Raw genomic sequence first — 23403 nt, 5'->3', positions numbered from 1 at the left:
CCTGGCCATTTTAGTGGATGATGGGATTCCGAAGCAAGGTCTTATTGCTAGGTGTGTTTTCTTCTTTGTATTTATCCTCTTTGGGGTTTGTAGAACTTTGTGAATTCATAGCTTGATGTTTTCTATGACTTTTGGAAAATTATTGGCCATTATTTCTTCAAAACATTGCTTCTGCTCCATTCTGTGTCCTCTTTCTCTGGGACTACCGTGCCCCATATGTCTCTGACACACATTTCTATATTTAACATCCTTTTTTCTTTCTGTGCTCCAATCCAGTTGCTCTATAATCCTTTCTTCTACTGTGTTAAACCTTGGAGTAAACCATCCATTAAAGTTCTTACTCTCAGTTTTTATAGGGTTTCCACTGGACTCTTTGGTAAAATTCTTGCTGTGTTCTTAAAATCCGTATCTGGTGACTCTCGTATCTGGGTCTCCTGGGTATTTGGTTCTGCGGTGTCTCTCCATCCCTTCCCCTTTATGATCATCATTTCAGTAGGAAAGCAATTTGGTTATTTGTTTATAAAGTTGTAAAAATGTTAATATTTTTAGATTCCCTGAAATACAATGACTTGATCTGCCCACATAAGTCAACTTTTTGGGAAATTTTGTTGTAAGAAACAATCTCTGAATCCCAGTGATTACAACAGCAAAGGGTTATTTCTCCCTCATGACATTTATGTTCCCGACTTGCCACAGTTCAGTTCCATGGTGGTTTTGTTTCACGTGTGTCATTCGTTCTGGGACCCAGGCTGAAGGAGAAGCCGCCATCAGGGAGGGAGGGACCATGTGATGGACCCTCAGCGTCTTCTCGGTTGCAGTTCCCGTGTCTCCCGTTCACAGTCTGTTGGCCAAAGCAGTTCCCAGGGCCACACCTGCAGTGAATGGGCTGGGCCAATGGACGTGCTCCTTCCACAGGGCCGCACGACAAGTGAATAATTGGGAACAATAATACAGTTTATCTCATTATCCCAAAGAAAACTCTTCCACATTTGACAAAGCCATATATGCATAAAGATGTTATTGCAGAAATATTAATAATGATAAAAAGTATATAAACAATAATATGGAACTTCTGGTATTTTCGGTGAAAAGTTTTACAGTTATTAAAATGATCATTGTAATAGCTGGTGACTCAGGAAAATGTGTTCAGTCTGTTAAGGCACAACGTAGACGCTGCGTGCCCTGAGTCTGGCTGTGCACACACAGCCGTACGTGTGCACAACGACTGAAGATGTAAAGATGAAGAAGACCGTTGTCTTAGGATGGTGGACTTTTGGGTAGTTCTTCATTTTTAATCTTAAACTTTTTATAGTGCTGTTATTTTATAATTAAAAATAATTTTGTTTTCTGAAAGGTGATTTCTCATTCTTTAATATACATTTATCAGAAAAATGTTAGGACAGAAAAAAGATGAAAAAATTGAACTTTAGACCTGGGTCCCCAGACCACAGCAATGACTGTTCCTGCTGTGTTAGAAACAGGACCGCGTCACCTTGTGCTGTGTTCTCCTGTTTCCTTCTAGGTCCCGAAAACCCATGGCTGGTCCAGGCATATGTTTCCGCCGCTAAACACCCGTTTGCTTCCGTGGTGGCTCAGGAGGTTTTTCAGAGTGGAATCATTCCTTCAGATACCGACTTCCGCATCTACAGGGATTTTGGGAACATTCCAGGTATCTTGTGGATTATCGTGGCTGTAGTGCGATAGCGCTTAACTGGAAGCGAATTTTACTTGTTTGCAAGACTGTGAGCAGACAGCATCCTGAGAGCGCGCTGTGTGTGAGAGCTGTGTATTCTGAGTCACTGAAACAGATTTCCTGATACCTTCCTTTTCTTTTAAACTCTGGTCTGATTTAAACGCTTGCCTTTTCTAGAACATGTCGTCCTGCCCCTCACGGTGGCAGGGTAGGGACGGCTGGTCAGCACTTCGTTCCCCCCGGAGGTGGCAGATCTTTGGGGGTCTTTGGTTCTGTGGTTGTCTTGCTTTGCCAGCTCCCTGGCGGCGTGTACAGCCGAGTTGAAGTTAGAGTCTGGCTCTGGCCCGGCAGGGCTGTGGCTGGTGAACTTCCCGCGGCCTCCGGAGCTCCGTGTTCCTGCCCCTTGCTGTGTGGCTCGTCACGTCTCCCTGATGTGTGAACGTGCTCGGACGTTCCGCAGCTCCAGGTTCTGTAGGACATTCGGAAATGTGACAAAGCAGTCATGCCGCTGCTTTGACATTTTGTCTTTTAGGAATTTAATATGTTAAACAAGCCTAAAGAAAGATTGTTCGTTAGAGCAAAATGACGTTGTGTTTTTTTCTGTGTGTCTTAGGAATTGACTTAGCTTTTATTGAGAACGGATACATTTATCACACCAAGTATGACACGGCGGACAGAATTCTCACAGATTCCATTCAGAGAGCAGGTCGGTATTCAAATGTAGACTCTTGATTTATGTTAGGAGGGACTATCAGGGCTGACCCCCAAACCTATAAATATCCTGTGGACAGTGCATTAGGGATGCAGCGTGTGGTGTGTGTGAGCTGGGTGGGGCTTCGGAGTCAGAGAGATGAGGGCTCGAATTTTAGCCTTGAAGTCTAGGTTAGCCATTAAGAATGTAAGACTGTTCATTGTGAGGCACTGGAAAGAGAGTGGGCCCAGGATTAACGCTAGGGTTGCTGAGCAATGAGCGTGTAGCCAGAATGGAAGCCAGACGTTAGAGGGGGTGCAGGCACATGTTAGGGCAGCTTGGTTGGGTGTAAAAGTTACATCAGTCCAGGCTCGGTGGTGAGGGCAGGTGAGGGGTTACCGAACAGGTGTCAGGACAACACAGGGGCCAGGGGTTAACGTGCTTTCCAGAGAAGTCTGGAGTAGTCAGGGGAGGGGAGTCTGATGAGGAACCCTAATGGAAGAGTTGATAGGATTTGGCCCCATGCAGAAGAGAAGGATGCTCCAGGCCAGAGCAGAGCGTGGGTAGGGGTGTGTGTGTGTGTGTATTGCTGACTAGTGTCAGACTACGGTCTGGGTGGAACTCATACAAGAGCTGAGCAGTTGGAAGGAAGGGACAAATCAGGTGGCCAGTGGCGGAGACAGCTGTGAAGTTTAAGGCCCCAGCTGGCTGGGGAAAGACAGTGCCATTGACCCTAATGGGGACACGGGAAGGTGACGGCAGAGCAGTCGTGAAGAAGGGAAGGAGGCCTTCCGCTCCGTCAGACAGAGAGGAGTCTGTGGACCGACCGGATGGAAGTACCCACGTGGTGTTAGAGCTCTTGGCAGAACTGGGAATATGGGTTTGGGAATCAGAGGCATCGAGACAACCACAGAAGCGTGGGGGATGGGAATGGGCTTTGGAAGAGTGAAGCAAAGGTAGAGGACTCAACCTGAGCTTTTGGGGAAACACATCTGCAGGCAGGTGGAGAAGCCAGTGACAGAAATGGCACGATAAGAGCGTGGCGTCTCGGGGGAAGCAGAGAAGTCAGGGGTGGGATGAGCACGGCGGACGCACCCCAGTCGCTCATGGCTCCTTCCCGCTCCTGCATTGAAGTCCAGACTCGTTCGGTCCGTGCTGGAGCAGTGCAGACCTATGGTGTGCCCGGCTCTGCCTGCCAGGGACTCTCCCGCTCCCCAGCTTTGCGGCTGAGGACTCCTGGTTCCGACGTGTGCTGTGTTGTATCGGGGAAGTCCCCCCGGCTTTCAGCTCCACGCTCTGGCCGTGCGGGCTGTCTCCCTGTCATGCTGGCTCCCGTTCCTCTGCCCTGAGCAGTGTGGACAGACGTGCTTTGTATAGGAGTGCTTAGGTAGAAACGCCTCCCTAACTTCTCAGCCTCCAGTGGCTGCCCGTGGTGTGGTCCCAGGGGCCGCTCCTGCTGCTCCGTATTAGTGTTCGAAACCGCGGTACAGTTGACGTTCCTGTTCCTAACACGATGTAACAGTGCGTTCGGTGTCTACGAGCTTCCTGAGGGCCTTGTGTCCCAGCACCGAACTTCCGTTCTCTAGAGCGGTATTTAAGGTATATGTTAAATGGATGGACTAGGAAACAGTCTTTGCGTTTGTCAACAGCGAGGAAGGAATGATCAGAGAGCAGTTCTCATGCGAGGGAGAGGATGAAGGCCAGTTGGCTGAGTGTCTACACGGAGAGGAGACTGGGTGCACGGGCCTGCTCTGAGATATTTTGAGAGAATGGTGGGGAGAGAGGGGTGGTGGAAAGCTCTTCCTGTTTGCATTCCGTCCGTTATGTCCTCACTCACAGTGCGCATGGTTTATTCACCTCCATTATCTTTCTCTTCTTTACTAACAGGTGACAACATTTTAGCGGTTCTTAAATATCTAGCTACGTCTGATATGTTGCCTTCTTCCTCTAAGTATCGACATGGAAACATGGTCTTCTTCGACGTGCTTGGCCTGTTTGTCATCGCCTACCCCTCTCGCGTCGGCTCGATAATTAACTCGGTGGTGGTGATGGCCGTCGTGTTGTACCTGGGCAAAAAGCTGTTGCAGCCCAAACACAAGAGTAAGTATTTTCCTCTAAAACTGCAGTGCTGGCCTGCGTATAGGAATTTGCCTGAAGTTTTTCGAGTCCGTTTGCCTCCATCTTTTCAAGAAGTCTAAAACCTTAAAGAAACATAACCTCTGATAGATATTGTAAGCAATTTCTAAGAGAACATCAGATGAAGGTGCTCGTTACAGTTCTGCTCTTAGCACAGCGGAATCTGTGCTTACGTCGCAGGGGTTTATAAGGTTTGTAAGATGACCGTTGGCGGAAATCCCATGGGCCCGCGCAACAGACCAGCGGTTAGGGCACTGTCCTGACGTCTGACCCAACCGCTTTGGGTTAAATCGGTTTCCTTCTGCTCGGGACGTTGCGTGGTGCAGGCTGGTGTGCGTCCTTACAAGATGGCAGGTGCGGCGGCAGACCGCCCCGGCGACTTGGCCGCGCTCCTCCTCCTGCATCAGCTTCCTGGCAGGATTCTGTGTGCAGCTCTGCCTTCCATTCTTGCCGATATCTTGATACACAGAGTGTCCCGAAGGTGCTGAAGATGAAAGCGGAACCGCGGGACTTCCGTCTCCCAGTCTTTAGTGCCCACAGGCTCTCGGCAAATGTTATTTGAATATTATTCGTTGTTCAAGCTTTTAACAAACCTGACCCTGGGACATTTCAGTACTTTGCAGTGACAGTGCTGAATTCCTTGTTTTACCGTTTGCCCCTTGAACTCTACCGCCTGGCGTGAGGTTGATGTGGGAAAGTGGGTGACCTCTGCTTTGTGTTTTGTCTGCAGTAGCTGGTAACTACATGAAGGACTTCTTCTGTGCACTTGGCATCACTCTCATAAGCTGGTTCACATGCCTGGTCACCGTGCTCATCCTGGCAGTGTTCGTCTCTCTGATTGGACAGTCCCTGTCGTGGTATAACCACTTCTATGTCTCCGTCTGTCTGTACGGAACTGCAGCCGTGGCCAAAATAATACTCATCCATACCCTCGCAAAAAAATTTTATTACGTGGTGAGTGTGAGGCCTGTTTATGGATTTCTTTTTGCTGCCTCCGAGGATGGAAGACAGATTCCGGTGGGATTTGTCGTTGGCTTTCTGAGCCAGCAAACGTTGTTTGGCACAATGATAGAAAACTGGCTCCAGAACCGTGTTAATTTTCTGGAAGGCATCTTCAGAGGGTTTGGAGGCCTCCCGTGTGCTGCAGAGCTCTCGGTGTTTGGATGCTCGTCTCTGCCTCTGCGGAATCTTGCACGAGGTCACTCGTTACCGGGGGGGACCCACTGTCCCCCGTGCTCGGGCAGCTCTGGCACGTGGCGTGGATACATGGGAGGCATTTGCTGCCCTTTGAGCTACACATAGACTTTTCTCTCCAGTTCCCTTCCCTTAGTCCATGTGTCGTTGATGTGGACTCTGACAGCATGCGGCTGTGGCAAGGGGGTGGGAGACACTCTGCTGGGGGAACATGGGGAAAGGGAGAGAAGGTTCCAGAATGATTGGTGCTGATGTAGGGAATATTGCCATATTGTTAGGGTTTCCACTGTATACGTTCATTTGGTAAACATAAAAGTGGAAATTAGGGTTACAGAGTAACAGGACTCACAGTAAACTACAGTGACAGAGTGACCCGTGGTTTCTGAAGATTTTCTAAACGAGTTAAAGGGAAAATCTTTCTTAGTTCTGTTACTTATTTTCAAGACAGCCAACACACACCTGTTTTTGTTTGCCCTGCTGGGGGTTAGCATGGACACAGGAGATGGTGATCCAGATCCTTCCACGGGGATCTCTGGTGTCTGAACCTTGGTCTCTGTTTCAGTTCATGTCAGCATGTGCTCTGAGGAGCACTTCCTTGTTAACAGGCCCTAGTGAAGAAAGGTTCTTTGAAATTAGCCATCTGTTTATGGATGAGCTAATACTTGTCTCTTAGTGGCTTCAGTTTCTAAAAAGATGATGCCGTGGGGCTCAAGTTCACATGCTTATTCTTAGTGCAGCAGTGTGTTAGCAGACCGTGAGGGGTGGTGGGGAGTGTGGCAGGGGAGCAGGAGACAGATACCTATTAGTCAAGTTCCAGTTACTTTGACTAATTTCAGTTGTCTGATCATAAAATGGGGGCTGAATACACCACCGGAAGGATAGTGTGTTTCATTTCACAAATAAGAGCGGCGGGGCGGGGGGAGGGCTGCCACTGTGCCGAGGCCAGTGGTACAGAGATTCATCAGGGTGTGGTCTCCTCCTTTGAGGGGCTCACAGCTTCATCTGGGGTAACGGCCCATGGGGATGAGCAGACAGACTGGTGTGTTCATGGCGCTGCAGGACCACAGGTGTGGAAGTCGGGAAAGCTTTGTGAAGGAGGCGGGGACACTGAAACTTTTTTTTTTTTTTTTTTTTTAAGATTTTATTTATTTATTTGACAGAGATAGAGACAGCCAGCGAGAGAGGGAACACAAGCAGGGGGAGTGGGAGAGGAAGAAGCAGGCTCATAGCGGAAGAGCCTGATGTGGGGCTCGATCCCATAACGCCGGGATCACGCCCTGAGCCGAAGGCAGACGCTTAACCGCTGTACCACCCAGGCGCCCCTGAAACTGGGTTTTTGAAGCCTGAGTACAAGGGTGACAGCAGGGTGACGGGCGGTCAGAGGTGGGAGAGCACAAGATGCATTTGGGTCACAGCCAAGAAGGTCAGTGTGGTGAGGACGAGGGTGATAACTGCACAGCACGTGGCCAAGTAGGCCAGCGTGAGGCTGCAGGGTTCTGAGAATCAGGGAGGCCGCTGTGAACCTTTTCCGAGCAGGACGGTGAGCGGTGAGCGAGCGGACGGAGATGCAGGAGGCGGTGTGGGGAATGGCCATGGGCGGGCCTGGCCGGGAGCGGAGGCCGGGGGAGGGGAACTGGGTCCCAGGGGCGTCTGTGTGACCTTTGGCCACAGTTTGGGGGTTTAAGGTATGGTCGGCGCTGCTGACACCTGTGGTTTTAAACATCCGAGTGGTACTCTTCCGGTAGAGTCCTGAGAATTATTTTGTTTTCCGTTACTTTGAAAGACCGCATGTCTCCATGCTGTGGTGACCATCAAAGTGTGTCACAGCAATGGCCCTTCATGTCCAAGGAGGTTTGTCAGAGGAGCCTGGACAGGCTTTGGAAACACGCTACTGAAAGCGTTTGGAGCTCTCGAAGGACCCCCTGGGGCCTGGGCTCTTCCGCTGTGGGTGCCGGCACTGAAATCACCTTCATGTCCGCGTGAGCAGAGCCGCAGGCCAGCTGTCCTCTGACGGACTCGGGGGCTGTGCGGGCGTCCGCAGACTCCGAGGCCCAAGAGTAGGGGTAAGAGTGACGAATGCGAAAGCTGCAGGAATCCGGGGCGGGGGCAGAGCTGCGCCATGCGGAGCGGTGGAGAAGACTCGGGAATCCAGCCAGACCCTGTGGCGGGCTCCGGAGGGGCTGTGGGTGGCATTGCAGCAGCTGAGCTGCTCTGAACAGGCCCTTTCTCGCCTTGGCTTGAAGTTGTTTGGGGATGCATAAATAGACGAGCTTACAGGCGTCAGTGTTTTAGGAGAGTGCTTTCTTCCATTTTAGAACATTTCCAAGGGTTACTTTGAGCCGGCGGAGGAAGAGCCCAGGCTGCACGGGAGCCAGGCGGTTTTTACCCCATCTGAGTAAATGCCCCTCCCGGGGGCAGCCATCCTGACAGGAGGCAGCGTCGTGAGCACTTCCTTAAAGTTTAAGATCACACGTAGCGCTTCTGAGCAATGGCAGTGACACTGCGATAGAGATCTTGGGGACTGGCCCCCGCGTGAGACTGCTGGTGTATTTCTCTTTCTTTCAGAACGCCAGTGACCGGTATCTGGGTGAAGTCTTCTTCGACACCTCGCTGTGTGTGCACTGCGTTTCCCTCGTGGCTCTCACGTATCGAGGACTGTGCTCGGCGTTTATCAGTGCCGTCTGGGTGGCCTTTCCCTTGCTCACAAAGCTTTGTGTGCACAAAGACTTTAAGCAGCACGGTAGGGTGTTTGTGGTTTTGATGCAAATGGGAAAACACCTTCAAATGCTAAAGACAAGACTTGCAGGGATGATTTCTTTTCTTTTTCTTTTTTTTTTTTTGGTCTTTGGGGGTAGGCTTTCAAGATCTTTGCTGTTTGTATTTTTTAACATTCAGATCACAGAGACTTTCATCCTATAGCTCACACTCCGTGCCAAGCTCACGTTTACGAACACTTAGCTAACGTATTACGTGGTCTGTTGTCTTCTCACCTGTATTGTATTGTCCGTGAGTGAACGTGTCTGTCTCGTGCACACCAGTACTAAGACAGCGGGATCTCACTGTAGAATTTCAGAGATGTGTGTTTTCTTTCTCTTTGTCCCTAGGTGCCCAAGGAAGATTTATTGCCTTTTACCTTTTGGGGATGTTTGTTCCTTATCTTTACGCGTCGTACCTCATCTGGGCGGTTTTCGAGATGTTTACCCCCATCCTCGGGAGGAGTGGTTCGGAAATCCCACCCGACGTCGTGCTGGCGTCCATTCTGGCTGGTTGTACGATGATCCTCTCTTCCTATTTTGTAAGGAAAAAATTTAAGAATTTGTTTCTTCTTTCTTCATTTGTTATGTAAATATGTGATGAGTTTAGCTATAGATGGTCAAATAGCATCGCTTATATACTTTACTGAGAACCATCTACGCACAAGAAATGGGGAATGTGTGTGCAGAATGTGGGTTTGGTGGTAAAAAGATGTGACATGGGTTTGTTTGGTTTTTGACCTCCTTGTCTTCCCAAGTCCTCTGGTTATATCTCTTCCCAGCTTTCAGACTACCTGAATGTGAATTTGTAGAGTGCACACCAAGTAAGAGCTGGTAGAGACTGCTTAGTGGTGGATTTTTTTTTTTTTTGAAGATTTTATTTATTTGAGAGAGTGAGAGTGAGCATGAGCTGGGGTGAAGGGGGCAGAGTTCTGGAGAAGCAGGCTCCTGGCTGAGCAGGGAGCCTGATGTGGGGCTCGATCCCAGGACCCTTGGATCATGACCTGAGCTGAAGGCAGATGCCTAAGCGACTGAGTCACTCAGGCGTGCCAAATGGTGGGTTTTTAGAATGATTCCTAATAGTGTGTTTTCAACATCCTAAATGAGAGGCAAATGTTAATAAATCGATGGTACTTTTATTAGTGCTCTTAGAGCTGGTGGAGGGAGACTGAATCTGACGGGGCTTTTTCTGTTACCGCTCAGCTGACCACTGGCTGCCAGCAGCGCAGGGTTCAGTCATGGGGCCTGTCTCCTTGGGGGACGGACACTAGGATGCGGAATGTCACAGGCCATGTCTTTCTCCTCTGTCGGTGCTCAGCCCTTGCAGGGAGAGTCCGACCTTTGCCATCTCTGCTTCTCCTGTCCGGGACTCTCCAGAGGGAAGAGAGCCCCGATGTTAGAGCAAGTTCCAGGCAGAGTTCTGCCCTCGGCATGGTGTCCTCAGGCCTGGCCCCTCTGTGGTGTGGCTCTTTTCGTTGGAAGTCCCGAGAATAAGAAGTGATGACAGCATACCCACAGGTGCACTCCAAGATTTGCAGCGAGGGGACTAAATAGAAAAACCAGTTGTGACTTGATGACAGTTCTTTCCTCCACAGAGATGACGGCGAGCCTTTCCACATCGATATGGTGAAGGGCATGTCATGTGTGGGTCAGGATACCGTGTGCGTGGTCAGCAGCATCCGTGCAAGTCCCTTACGTAGGCAGTGAACAGCCGTGCACACAACTGTGTCTGGCTCTGGAGAGCGGTTCTTCTGCACGTGCGTGTTTGCGATCGGCGGAAAGAAGTCTGAGCATTCCAGCCATTTGGCCTTTAATAGAATGATGCAGGCCTTGCTGGTGTTTGCAGGGGTAGATGGAGAATTCTGAAATGTTTTTTTGTTGCCTCCAGGGTTTACTTCTTTTGGTTTTAATGTTAAGCCTTTAAATTCTCTGTGCAGGTCGGTAGAGGGTTTGGCTGCCATGAGGGCCGAAGGGGTTTGGGGTTCATCACATGATTAGGTTGTGATCCAGAGTCAGAGCAGTCACGTGCTGGGTCACCCCCCCCCCCCCCCGTCAGTGGGTGAAAGCTGTTAATGTTCAGAAGCGATGATCTAAATGTGGGGCATTTCAGCTCCGTCCCATGTGAACGGCACGGAATAAAGCCTGACTACTTCACCGCGGAAACAGAAAATGAGCCCACAGTAAGGGAATCCTGGAAGCCCTGCAGAGGTGATTAAAGTATACTGCCTTCTGAATCATATTTTGTTAGGAGAGCATTGGGAGAGTGCCTCTCGGAATACTTGGGAAGCTCGTTGACTTGACGGTGAAGTGGCGGCCCGCCGTTTGCTGTGGGCGGGCATCATTCGCCCCGTGCTTGCCTCCGTGGGGCGGGGACGAACAGAGGCGGCCCGGGGGCCGACGGTGAGGACGAACCGTAATGCTGATTTCACAGAGCGCTTCTTTCAGGCCTCAGGGATTTACTGAGTCCACTTGCTAGGAAGCACTTCAGTGCCTGTCTGGTGGCGGGTTAGCAGGTGTCCTGGGGTTGTCCTGATCAAACGAGACCGCTGCTGAGTGACATGGGGACACTCTCGGGGAACAAGACAGCCAGAACCGTGGACGCTGCCTAGACCCCTCCCCTGCTTCTCTTCGTCTTATTTCGCACGCATTTGGGAACCCAGAGTGGTGGATGATGTCACCTTGAAGGCAGAAATCGGAGTGAAATCGAAGGTAGTGGAGTCCAGACGGGCCTCCCCTCCTCCTCTGCCCTGTGATTGCATCTCATTCACCCTCCGCGACCAGACCTCCTCCAGATGGCGCGTGGGAGGGGCAGCAGACGAGCCCCACGGTTTGGAAAGGGAACGTGGATGTGGAAGGGTAGCTTACATGGAGGCGTTAGGACAGCTGTGGGCAGCGGCTGGGTGGAGATGGCGGGAGCCACGGCCTGTGACAGGGAGGTCTCATTTGACCTGAAAGACCCTCGACACCTAAGCTGGGCAGCCTTCCCGCGGAGGGGAAATCGTTACTTGGGATATTTGACACTGTTCTGTGGGACCACGGTTTAAAATCTCACGACTCCTAGGACAGAGAGAGACAGGGTAACGGTGTTTTCCTGACTCACAGCCTTAGCTCCTTGGGTACTGTGTTGTTTCTGTGCTCACGGTGTAAAAACACAAGACTGTTGACCCAGGACCAGTACCGGTTTGCTGGAGCTGAGCCCGATGGGACCCTGGGCCACCGTGGCTATACGGTCCTTTCATTTTACATAGTAGAGCGTGTGGTAGCTTACGGATGTTTACCTGATTGCTCGTTTCCATCTCCGTAAAAGTTTTTTCACATTCATGCTCTCTTTATCGACCCTGGAGGGTGGGTGAGAAGGGGGGGCAGGCGCAAGGGGAGCTGGGTTGGGTCAGTGTGGCTCCTTCCGAACCCCTGTGGGATCTGTGGGCGTATCCCGTGAGTCATGTGTGTCCCCCACAACTTTGATTTCTGTGATTTCATGGCCACTAAGCAGCTAACAGAAGCAGGTCCAGGATGTGCTAGGTGCCCTTGCCCGAGCACAGAGGCGCTGTTAGACTGTGGCTCTGGCTGCTCGGCACCGAGTGGGGCCAGGCCCACAGGTGGGCTCTTGACGGTGCATCTAAGTGCAAGTTCAGACGAAGCCAGCACACCGCACGGTGTGGAAGCGTCGGGAGTGGAACTTGCGTTTTGTTGGAACAGGCTTGCTTGCGCTTACAATCTTATCTCTGGTTCTTTAATAAAAGCCTGATGTCATGATGTTTGGGAGATAAATGGCGTCTACTGTGCTGTGGTTAACGAGGGGCCCTGACAGAATCAGAAGAAAAATAAGGTCATGGTTGGACTGGTGATGGGTCTCCGTCCTGGGGTCTTGGCCGACTGATCGGAGACCCCATGTCTGTGTCGTTTCCCCTCTCGCCGGCCGGCTGCCTGTCACAGGCACCGTCGTGGCAGACGGGGGCACCCCTTGTTTATCTGGGCTCCCGCCCGGGATGGAAACCCCCAAGGCGGCGCCTGTCCACCGGGCGCGGCGTGTGAGCACCTGCTGGCGGGTGTTCCTCACGGTCACTCGGGGGACCCCCGGTACAGTGAAGGCGGTAGACACCTGTCCGCCGACGGCCGCTCTCCCGCTTCTGCGCTCTGTTTCAGATCAGCTTCATCTACCTTGCCAAGAGCACCAAGAGCACCGTGCTGACGCTGACTTCGGTGTGCGCCGTCACGCTCCTCCTGGTCTGCAGCGGCGCGTTTTTCCCGTACAGCTCGCACCCCGCCAGCCCCAAGCCAAAGAGGGTGTTTCTTCAGGTAAGAGCAGCAGCGCGAGGTTCTGGAGGGAGAGCCTCGTGTGTGCTGAGCTTCCCCGGCCAACAGGAAAACCAGCGGACTTGCCGACTGGTGACCTATTTATTCAGTTGTCCTCGCGGTTGTGCGTAAGGCAGTGGGGAAAAGACTGACCACCAAGAGGCTTTTGTACCCGCGAGACATGCTCCTCCCAAGAGACCGAACGAGACGCGTCAGCTTGTTTTGTTACTGTTCAAATTATAAAAATGCCCCAGCCTAGAAAAACAAGCAAGTATGTGCTGGGGAGTAATGAGCTTTTTAGAAGGACAGATTGTAAAAATGTCTGCAGGCTGAGAAAAAATCTGAATTCAACTGGCAAAATAAAACCGGTATTTTAAAATGCTAGTAAAAGTGATCTTAGGTAGCCTTTGAGGTAGGATGTCATAATGAAAATACAATAACTTAGAAAGGGACTAGTAACATGGCATTTAGAACTTCCGTGGATTTTAGGTTTTCGGCAAACTGAAGTTGGCGATACAACGCAGGAGAAAGAACTAAGCTGCCTTATTGCCAGTCATTCTCTCTCTTAGAGGCTGCGAAACAGAAAAGCCGACTTCAAGCAGGGGCGCCTGGCCAGCTCGATGGGTACAGTACACGGCTCTGGGTCTCAGGGTCAGGAGTTTCGTGAGTCTGAGCCCCACGCTGGGCACGGAGCCTACTTTACAAAAAAATCTTTAAAAAAAACCGAAAGAAAAGCCAAGAGTCCTAACCCAGGTAAATTATTCAGGGACTTGAACAAGTAATAACAACACTCGAATGGTCATTATCAGGGAGGAGATAGTGACAAAGGCCAACTGTTCCTTGTTTACAGTCCTGGAGGGCCCAGCAATATGCCTTATGTGACAGACTTGACCACTTACAAAACCTCGAGTGAGGAACAGCTTGTTTTTAGAGTCACTGTGTTTTCAGTGACTTGCTAACTTTTTCTAATTACGTTAGTATAGTAGTTAGGAAAAGCGACTTTTTTGTTTTTAAAAAACTGCTCTGATTTGTTTGGGGTTCTCTTCTTCTCCAGTGCCGGGAGTTGGCACACTTTTCCCGAGAAGGGTCAGGTGATAAATACTTGGGGCTCTGTCAGCCACACGGCCTCTGTCGCCACCGTATCGTGGAGCACAAGCAGCCACAGACGGTGCTTCCACGGGTGAGCGTGGCCCATGCGAGCCGGGTGGTGGCCGTGTGGCCTGTGGCTCCGGTTCCCCAGCCGCTGCCCGCTCAGCTGTCGCCTCCTGCTTGCTGTGCTTTGGGCTGGTTCCTGCCGTGCTGGATGGAGCCCAAGTCTGTCATCGGGCGCTGAGCTGGGATGTTTGTCTCTGCGCAGGGGGGCGCTCAGGTCGCACACTGAAAGGGAAGCGTGTGTGTGTGTGTGTGTGTGTGTGTGTGTGTGTCCCTATCTTAGAACGTATTTGTTTTCAGCCTCCATCTAAACGGAGTTCTAGTGTTCGTGTCTTAAATCTGAAACAGGTTTTCGGAAAAGTCTTAATGAAATTTTAATATATAAATATATTTGTAAGAAATAATAGAACTTTGTTTATCCATCCTTGAGTCTAAAGGAAAGAACGTAAGCAGTACCTGCTAAGACCTGAGTGTCCCCTTGCTGATCCCGGCTCTTCCCCTCCGCCCCGCCCCCGCCCCAGGGAAATGCGGTCTTGCAGTTTGGAGTTCCTGCCTTTTCTCGACCGCGTACCTGTGGATCCCTACACAGGAAGATGGTTTGCCTCTTTCTGCGCTTGCAGACAGAGCCGCGCCGCACGAACGCTCCTGTGCCCCCGGCCGCGTCCCCCCCAGCGGCCGGGGCGGAGTTTCCACGTTGACTCACGTGTCTGTGGTTCAGCGATGGGGCTCACTTGCCCCTTCCGCTGCTGGTGGACATTTGGGCTGTTGGCAGTTTCTGCTGCCGCGGACGGGGCGGAATCGGCACCCTCGTACCCTGCACGCGTTTCTCGAAGGCCCACCTGCAGGAGTGGAATGGCCGGCTTGACGGGTCTGTGCTCGTTTAGGTGACGCGAAGCGGTTCCCCGAGGTGGCGGTGCCCGCCCGCCCCCGCCAGCAGCGTGTGAGCGGTTCTGTCGCTCCGTAGCCGCATCGGTTCTTGGTGTCGTCAGTTACTCATTTTTGTTCATCTGCAGGGGGATGTGGGTAAAGGGATTCGAGTAGTGGCTTTCTCGTCCGTCTGTTGTTTGCAGCACGTGACTAGAACATTTCATGACCTGGACGGAAGCGTAACTAAGCGGGACTCTGGAATCTGGATCAATGGGTTTGACTACACGGGCATGTCTCACATAACACCTCACGTTCCTGAGATCAACGACAGCATCCGAGCTCACTGCGAGGAGGACGCACCCCTCTGCGGTTTCCCGTGGTACCTGCCGGTGCACTTCCTTATCAGGTTGGCTCCCCCGTGTGCTGCTGTCGCTGGGACTGCGCTTGTCTCCAGTCGTGTCACGACGGGACTACTTCATATTCACGTGGTTAACGCAGACGTCAGGTGCCCCGTGCGCTGTGTCCTCCGTCACCACTGAAGTGCCCCGTTAGTGGGATAAAGCACTCAGAAGCGTGCTGCTGCTTTTCCAGATTTAGGAAGTCTTTCCTCTAGAAGCCCGAGTCCTTAGAAAGGCTGGCCCTCTCAGCTGGTGTCACAGATGGCAGGGAAGCATTAGTTTCATACTGTTTTATTGCTGGGATGTTTTCGTGGTTGGGTAAGGGCTCGGGTAAGGAGGACTAGGATGGGTAGTGGAATCAAGATCACCTAGGCTCCCTTGGTCTTAATTCTGCGAAGGTTTTGTTACACAGTAACAGGCTTTTAGAGTAATTAGCAGGGTTCATCCTGTCCATCAGAGATTATTTTCATGCCCCCAAATGTTGAGTCCTATATTCGGATCACGTCCATGAGTTAGAGATAGCTGTCAACTAAAATTAAGCCTCCTAAATATTGAAGCTACCTTTCCAAATAGGAAAAATTGGTATCTTCCTGCTCCAGAAGTTTCTCCAGGAGATCCTGCTCATTTCAGACTTGTGTCCAAAGAACAGACACCCTGGGATTCTGTAAAGCTGACGTTTGAAGCCACAGGTAAGTGACAGGACAGTGTTTTCTTCTCTGCTTCACTTGTTAAAATTCTTAGAAAGTACGTATTGTTTTCCTTAAATGTTAGGAAGAACTTAGTGTTTCTAAGAGCACTTGAAGCTTTGTAAACCTTTATTTTTTTAGAGTGGTTTTAGGTTTACAGAAAAATTGAGCAGCAAGCAGAGCTCCCCACCCCTGCTTGCCCTGGAGTGTGGTGTTTCCTCAAACGGATGAGCCAGTACTGAGACATTATTAGTAACTCAAGTCCCTGGTTTACATTAAGGCTCAGTTCAGTCTTTCTGTTGCATAGTTCTGGGGGTATTTCGGACAAACGTGTGATGTCAGGTACCCACCGTATCACACGGAGTGGATTCCCTGCCCTGAGAATCCCCCGTGCTCCCCACCGTTCATCCCTCCTCCCCACTCCCTCTGGCAGACACTGACTTTGTTACTGTTTCTCCTGTTTTGCCTTTTCCAGAACAGCCGTAGCTGCAGTCACACGCTCTGTAGCTTCTCGCTTAGCAGTCTGCATTTCAGAGCCTTCACGTGTTAGGGGCTCGCTTCTTTCCACGGCTCCGTAGTGATGCGGACGCGCTGCGGTTTGGCCGATCCCTTGCTGAGGGACAGGCTGCCTGGCTGCTTCCAGGTTTGGGCGCTTGTGAATAAAGCTGCCGTAAACAGCTGTTGGCAGGTTTTCGTCCGGACAGGTTTTCAACTCCCCGGGATAAAAACCTAGGGTACAGTTGCTAGATTGTGTGGTTGGCCTATATTTTCCTTAGTCAGAAGCCGGCACCTCTCCCAGCGCGGCCGCGCCTCCTGCACGCCCAGCAGCACCCAGGCTGCTAGTGTCGGGATTCTAGGCGTTCTGACGGCCGGGCGGGGGTGTCTTCCCGCTGTGTCCGTGGGCGCCTCCCTACTGGCCCGCGGTGCGGGGTGTCTCTTCACAGGTTACCTGCCATCTGTGTATCATCACTGGTGACATGTCTGTTTATTAATTAGGTGGTTTGACTTCTGTTGTTGAAATTTAAGAGCTGTCTGTGTATATGGGTAGAAGTCCTTTATACCAGATAAGTGATTTGCAAATATTGTCTCCCAGTCTGGGTTGTCTTTTCATTCTCTCAAGAGTGTTTTCCATAGAATGTAAGTTTTTAAATTTAATGAAGTCCAGTGCAATCAGTTTTTCTTTCATGGGTCATGGTTTTGGTGTCATGTCTAAAAGTCATTGCCAAACCCAGGGTCTCTGGATTTTCTCCGACGTCACCTTCTACAAATTTAGTTTAGTTTTGTGTCTTCTATTTAGGTCCATGAGAGATCCATTTTGAGTTCATTTTTGGGAAAGGTGTTAAGGTCTGAGTGTAGGATGTTTTTTGCATGTGTATTCCCAGTTGTTCTAGTACCATTTGTTGAAGACTTTCCTGCCTCTACTGAACGACCTTTGTTGTGTTGTCAGACATGAGTCGACTGTATTCATGTGGGTCTGTTTCTGGGCTGTCTGTTCTGTTTTACTTACCTGTTTCTCTGTTTAGCCATCACAATGGTGCACTCTGGATTACGTCTTGAAGGTGGGTAGTATCCGTCCTCTCCAACTTTATTCTTCTTCAGAATATTGCTTGTCTTTTGTCTTTCCATATATCAATTTGTCAAGATCCACAACAGAACCTTCTGGGATTCTGATTGGAATTGTATTGGAATCTATACATCAAGTTGGGGAAAATGATATCTTAATGCTTTTCCTATCCGTGACATGGAATATCTCTCCACTTATCTGTGTCTTGTTTTCTTTCATCAGAACTATATTTTGTAGTTTTCCTCATATAGATTCTGTACACCTTTTGTTAGATTTGTAGCTAAGTATTTCATTTGGGGGATGCTAATGTAAATAATATTTTTCATTGACGGTATACAGGAAAACAACTGATTTTGTTTATTAACTTTGTATCGTGCGACCTTGCCCTAATTGTTCATTAGTTCCAGGAGTCTTCTGTTGATTCTTTGGGATTTCCTACATAGATGATCACGTCATCTGCAAACACAGTTTTATTTCTTCCTTCCCTTCCCCATCTTTTTTATCTTTGATTACCTTTTCTTGTCTTAGTGCATTAGCTAGGACTTCCGGTAGCGTGAAAAAGAGTGCTAAGACGAGTAGTAAGAGTGGGAATCACTGTCTTGTTCTTGATCTTAGTGGGAAAGCTTCTACATTTTTACCGAGTATCACATTAGCTGTAGGTTTTCTGTAGCTGCTGTTTGTCAGGTTGAGGAAACTCCCTGTATTTTTAGTCTGCTGAGCTTTGACTGTAAATGGATGTTGGATTTTGTCACATGCTTTTCTCTTAACTGATACGACCATGTGATTTTTCTTCATTAGCCTGTTGATGTGATGATCCCAGTAACTGATGTTCATGGCTGAACCAATCTTGCATACACGGACTAAACCCCCTGGTTGTAGTGTATGATTCTTTTTATGCATTGTTGGGTTCGATTTGCTAATATTATGTTGAGGATTGGTTCTGTTTCCCTGGGGAACTCTAACACAGGAAGTTCATTTTTAAAAGTTCCTGCTATTGTTCACTTTCTTCCATTCTCGAGCTTCACATAAATAGAATCTTCTAACATGTAATGTCCTGGGTCTGGGTCAGTAAGCATGTCTTTGAGACTGAGCTATGTTGTTTTGAGTATTAGTCTGTGGTTCCCCACAGGGAGCCTATCAGAATTCGTTGTTCCACATTCTCTCCGTAGTCACTCCTCTTTTCCATGGTACCGTTTCTGTGAGGCATTTAGCAGTAGCTCTCACACTTCTCTGATACCTGACGGTATCACTCTTCCAGGTGCTTACTGGGAAATACTCGGTTACCCTGCTTTGTTTCATGTCTTTTTCCCTTTTAAAAATTGGGCTTATTGACTTGCAGGAGTGTGTATGTTCCAGATCACAGTCCTTTATCAGATATGTCTTTATCAGATACCTGGATTTTCTTGTCCATTCATTTTCTTAATGGGGTATGGATTCCAATTAATCAGGTTTTTCTTTAGAATAGTACTTTATGTGTCCTCTCTAAAAAGATCTTGTCTACCCAGAGGTCACAAAGATAGACTCATGTTTCCTTCTAGAAGCTTCTAGAAGCTTCATCGCTTTAGCTATTATGTTTAGGCCTATAATCTACCTTGAATTAATTTTTGTGTATGGTGTGAGGTAGAGGTCAAGGTTTTTTTTTTTTTTTCTCTTTATGGACATCCAGTTGTTCTAGTATCATCTGTTGAAAAGATCTACCTTACCCTATTGAAGTGCTTTCGTGTCTTTATGAAAATTATTTGATTGTATATACCTCAACTTTGCCCACTTTTTACTGAACTTCCTCTTTCACAAGTCACCTGTTTGGTTTTTGTATTTTTTGGTGATTGTAGCCATCATTATATTTCCTGTAAAAAGTGAATCATTCTATGTGTTGTGCTAAGGCATAGTTCATTCAGTTTAACACAGAAGGGACTTGAAAATCTAGTAAGGAATAAATACCGGAGGACACAAGATGGTGGTGGTGAAATAATAAAATTTGGTCGTAACCATCGGAACGAAGCAGGTATAGGCAATTAAGTGCCTCAGCTGGTGGTTTCAAAGGCAGGTACTTTTGTTTTCCCTAGGCTTTTAAAATTTAATTGGAAATAAATTCATTTTGCACCAACTGGTTTTCTTGTTCATGCCAATAATGTTGATTTTTATTTAATCACCAGCTTGTAAAAAGGAAGCACAGAAAAATCCAAACCGTCCTCTATCCTTTATGCACAATTTGGAAAATTCCAATAAAATTCAGGTTCCTGGCAGGCAAGTTACACATCTACTGCCCTGTGTTTTGTGATTACAAATGTCCAGAGATCAGAAAAAAATTACTCGACCATGTACATGTGGGTCTGTTTGTGTACCTATGACATTTTTAATTATAGAAACTTTGCAGCTTAATGATGAGCAAGGGTTAAGATCCTTTGTAATTCTTGTTTTTCAGGATTTTCATTGCTATTTTTGCATGTTTTTCCATATGAACTTCAGTATTATAACTCTGACATAAAACTTATTGTTTATTGGTGTTTTGCGGAGTATCCTCATTTATAAATTAAGGAGAGCTGACGTGATGTCACCCTAGCCAAGAACTGGGAATGTCTTTGCATGTGTTCACATCTACTTTTGTGTCTTTCAGGAGTGTTAATAAGATTTTCTTCATCTAGTTCATCATTGGACTTTTCTCTACTGTTATGTTCTCTTAACTGGTTCTATTTTTATGTGTAAATTTTGTATCTTGCTACCTCAGTGAATCTTCTTACTTTTTGAGTTATTCGTTGCTCCTCTGGAGTTCCCCATGTATACTAGGAATTGCCAACCTTTAAATGGCCAGAGATAGTAAATACTTTGGGCTTTGCTATATGTCCCTATTGTAGATTTTTTATGTCTTTTAAAGATTTTATTTATTTGAGAGAGAGAGAAAGACAGAGCATGATTGGGGGGAGGGGCAGAGGCAGATACCGGGATCGATCCCATGACCCTGAGATCACTCCCTGAGCCGAAGGCAGATGCTGAACGACTGAGCCACCCAGGCGCCCCAACCTGACTGCTTTTTAAACATGTAAAAAGCACTCTTAGCCTGAGAGCCGTACAAAAACAGACTTCAAGTCTAGCTCGTTGACTGTTGTATCTGCAAATACAGTCCTTCTTCTGTACCCGTTCTTAGGCCTGTGACTGGCATGTGGAAGTGGCTGGTGCTGCTCGTATGGTGTGGACATGGTGAGCGGGGGTCCTTGCTTGACGTGGAGCACCGATGTCAAGCGTTCCCCAGCGTGAGAGAGGCGAGCCTTGGGTGTAGACAAGCATCTGTCAGCAGTCACGTCCTGAATGTTTTTACAAGGAATGGGTCTTAATTTTGGGAAAGGCTTTTTTCAGCATCTATAAAGATAATCATAGGATTTTTCTTCCTTGGGTCTTTTGATATGGTGTTTTCCACTAGGCCATGGCTTTTTATTTTCTTTACATGATGTTGGATTTTGTTTGCTAATATTTAGAAATTTTGAGTTAAACATGGACCAATATCACAGAATATTACTATCTTTTTTGGTACTCTTTAATCAGATTTAGGTATGTGTTACACATTATAAATGTATAAACATCATGAAAATGGTTAGTTGTCCTTAATTTCTAATGCCTTGGAACAGTTCTGGAAGCATTTGAACGATCTGGTTGAAAAGCTGACTTACATTGCTCTCGGAAGCCATCTGGGTGGTTTTTTTGCAGGAGTAGTTTAACTTTTTCTTGGGAAATTGGTTTGCTTAAGATTTGTATCTGTGTTGTACAGTTTTAGTAATCTATTTTCCTTAAAAAGTATCCATTTCATCTGGGTTTCCAAATTTAGTACTATATAGAGGTTTGCAGCGTAGCCACGTGATTTTAAACATTTCTTCTGTTCTTATTCTTTTTGTATATTTGTGTTTACTCCACTCCCCTTCCCCCCCACCTCTTTTTTAACCAAGTTAGCTAGTAGTTGTTAGTGAAAAAACCTGTTCTTTTATAAAACTAAGTTACATCTGTTTAGTTCTATTCTCATTCTTTTATTGATTTCTGCTTTTTTGCTTTATTTGTAATATTTCCTTCCTTTTGTTCTTTCTTGTACTTCTTAAATTTTACTGAAAAAACATTCATTGCTATGGATTTTCCTCTTACCATGGCTTTCACATGTACCCAGTAGTTTAATATGTAATATTTTCATTATTTACAAAAAAACTTCCATAATTTTTGTTCGGATTTCTTTAATCCAAGTCTTTTATAAATTTATTTTTAAGGCTTTATTTATTTGAGAGAATGCACCCAAGTGGGGGGAGAGGCAGAGGCATAGAGAGAATCCCAAGCATACTCCCCCTGCTGAACAGGAAGCCCAGCATGGACTTGGTCCCACGACCCATGAGACCACGAGCGGAAGCTTAACTGACTGAGCCACCCTGAGTCTTTTAAATAGATTTTTTAAATTTCCAGGTAGAAGGCCATTTTGTTTTGTTATTGATAATTTTAAGTTTTACCGAATTATGACCAGTGTTACTTATAATACGTTTTGTGTGCCGATAATGCAGAATTTATCTTCTAAAGTTGGGTCTACATATCCATGGGATCGACTTCACTGATCAGAATTTGTTCTGGTCTTTTTATATCCTTTTTGTTCAACTGATGTTTTGGAGGACGGCGGATGCTGGCTGTGGGTAGGGTCTTTTTCCATCTGTAGTTGTGCTTCATTAAGCAGCTGCTGTCACTTGCACAGAAGTCAGTTGTATAGCGTGAATTAAATGTTTAGTATTAAAAGGTGCCTTTTTACATGTACTGCTTTTGTCTTGAATCCTGTTTTTTTCCCTGCGCACCAGCATGAGCAGGAGGGAGGGGCAGAGGGAGAAGCAGACTCTGCTGAGCAGGGAGCCTGACACGGGACTCGATCCCACGACCCTGAGATCATGACCTGAGCTGAAGGCAGACACTTCACCCACTGAGCCGCCCAGCCGCCCCAAAAGAGGTCATTTTAAAAACCGTGTCCACTTTGTTCATACTGTTATTTTTACCCTTTCTGAATGCAGGAGGTAATTAGATCTGGATTTTTAAGCCAAGTTGAAGTTTTTTCCCTTCTAGTTGATTAGTTCTGTTTACATTTATTTTTATGACGGATGCATTTGGTCTCCACTTCTTGCTTTATTTGCTATATTCCTTTTTGTAGGACGGGTCTTCTTTAATCTTTAAAAATAATATTTTCTGGCATTTAGGAAAGTTTTTGTTTTGACCACATATTCTGTAACCTTTTACTATCTCAGTTTTTAGTGGCCGTAACTCTCCGGGGCTCTACAGGTCCGCGGACTCTGCTTCCTCGCTTCGCCCTCACCGAACACCGCCCGCGTACCGTGTTTGCGTCTGTTAAAATCCTGTCTGTTGTTCTGCCACAGCTCTTGAAGTGACCTCTTGGTTGGATGAAGCTTATTCTCTAGATTTCTGAAGGCCTCACGCATGCTAGGTTCTTAGGTTTCAACGACAGGTTTTCTCACTGTAAATTCTGTGCCTTTTCTGCGGGAGCACGTTACTTACCCCGGCTCCTGCCCACGGGTGGAGGTGCAGATCGGAACCTCCCTTAGGTCTGCAGTGAGGATGTGTGAGGTGATACAAGGCATGTCCTTCGTAGTCTGGTGGCGAGTTAGCTGCTTTCCTTGATGCTTTTCAGAAGATGAACTCTTCTTCCTTTTCCTTCCAGGACCGAGCCACATGTCCTTCTACGTTCGAACCCACAAAGGGTCAACACTTTCTCAGTGGTCTCTTGGCAATGGCACCCCGGTCACAAGTAAAGGAGGGGACTACTTCGTGTTTTACTCCCACGGGCTCCAGGCCTCGGCATGGCGGTTCTGGATAGAAGTACAGGTGGGACTTTACCTGCATTGCTGCTGTCCCTGATCAGGCTCCCAGGTGGCGTGTGGGATCACTATTCTGCCTTCCTACAACTGGAGAACTAAACTAATTTTCTCTGCCAGGTCTTGGAAGAGC

The 23403-nt window shown here is 48.0% G+C and overlaps 1 protein-coding gene across 2 annotated transcripts in view; it reads left to right on the top strand.

The window, feature by feature from the left end:
- ERMP1 (endoplasmic reticulum metallopeptidase 1) overlaps window positions 1-23403 on the top strand; it is a 41820-nt gene that overhangs the window by 15550 nt on the left and 2867 nt on the right. Inside the window, exons 5-15 of one of the 2 annotated variants that reach the window (XM_040620315.1) lie at window positions 1523-1669; window positions 2307-2399; window positions 4272-4484; window positions 5251-5474; window positions 8280-8454; window positions 8819-9009; window positions 12614-12766; window positions 14986-15188; window positions 15754-15869; window positions 23117-23280; window positions 23391-23403. The exon at window positions 23391-23403 is cut by the window's right edge and continues 2867 nt beyond it. In XM_040620315.1, the coding sequence (XP_040476249.1) occupies window positions 1523-1669; window positions 2307-2399; window positions 4272-4484; window positions 5251-5474; window positions 8280-8454; window positions 8819-9009; window positions 12614-12766; window positions 14986-15188; window positions 15754-15869; window positions 23117-23280; window positions 23391-23403 (1692 nt within the window). Of the gene's footprint in view, window positions 1-1522; window positions 1670-2306; window positions 2400-4271; window positions 4485-5250; window positions 5475-8279; window positions 8455-8818; window positions 9010-12613; window positions 12767-14985; window positions 15189-15753; window positions 15870-23116; window positions 23306-23390 lie in introns of both variants that reach the window. The other variant, XM_040620316.1, reaches the window with a different exon arrangement.

This window comes from Ursus maritimus, unplaced genomic scaffold (genome assembly GCF_017311325.1).
Source record: "Ursus maritimus isolate PB19 unplaced genomic scaffold, ASM1731132v1 scaffold_34, whole genome shotgun sequence".
NCBI classification, from domain to species: domain Eukaryota; kingdom Metazoa; phylum Chordata; class Mammalia; order Carnivora; family Ursidae; genus Ursus; species Ursus maritimus.
This window is presented reverse-complemented; position numbering and strand designations above follow the sequence as displayed.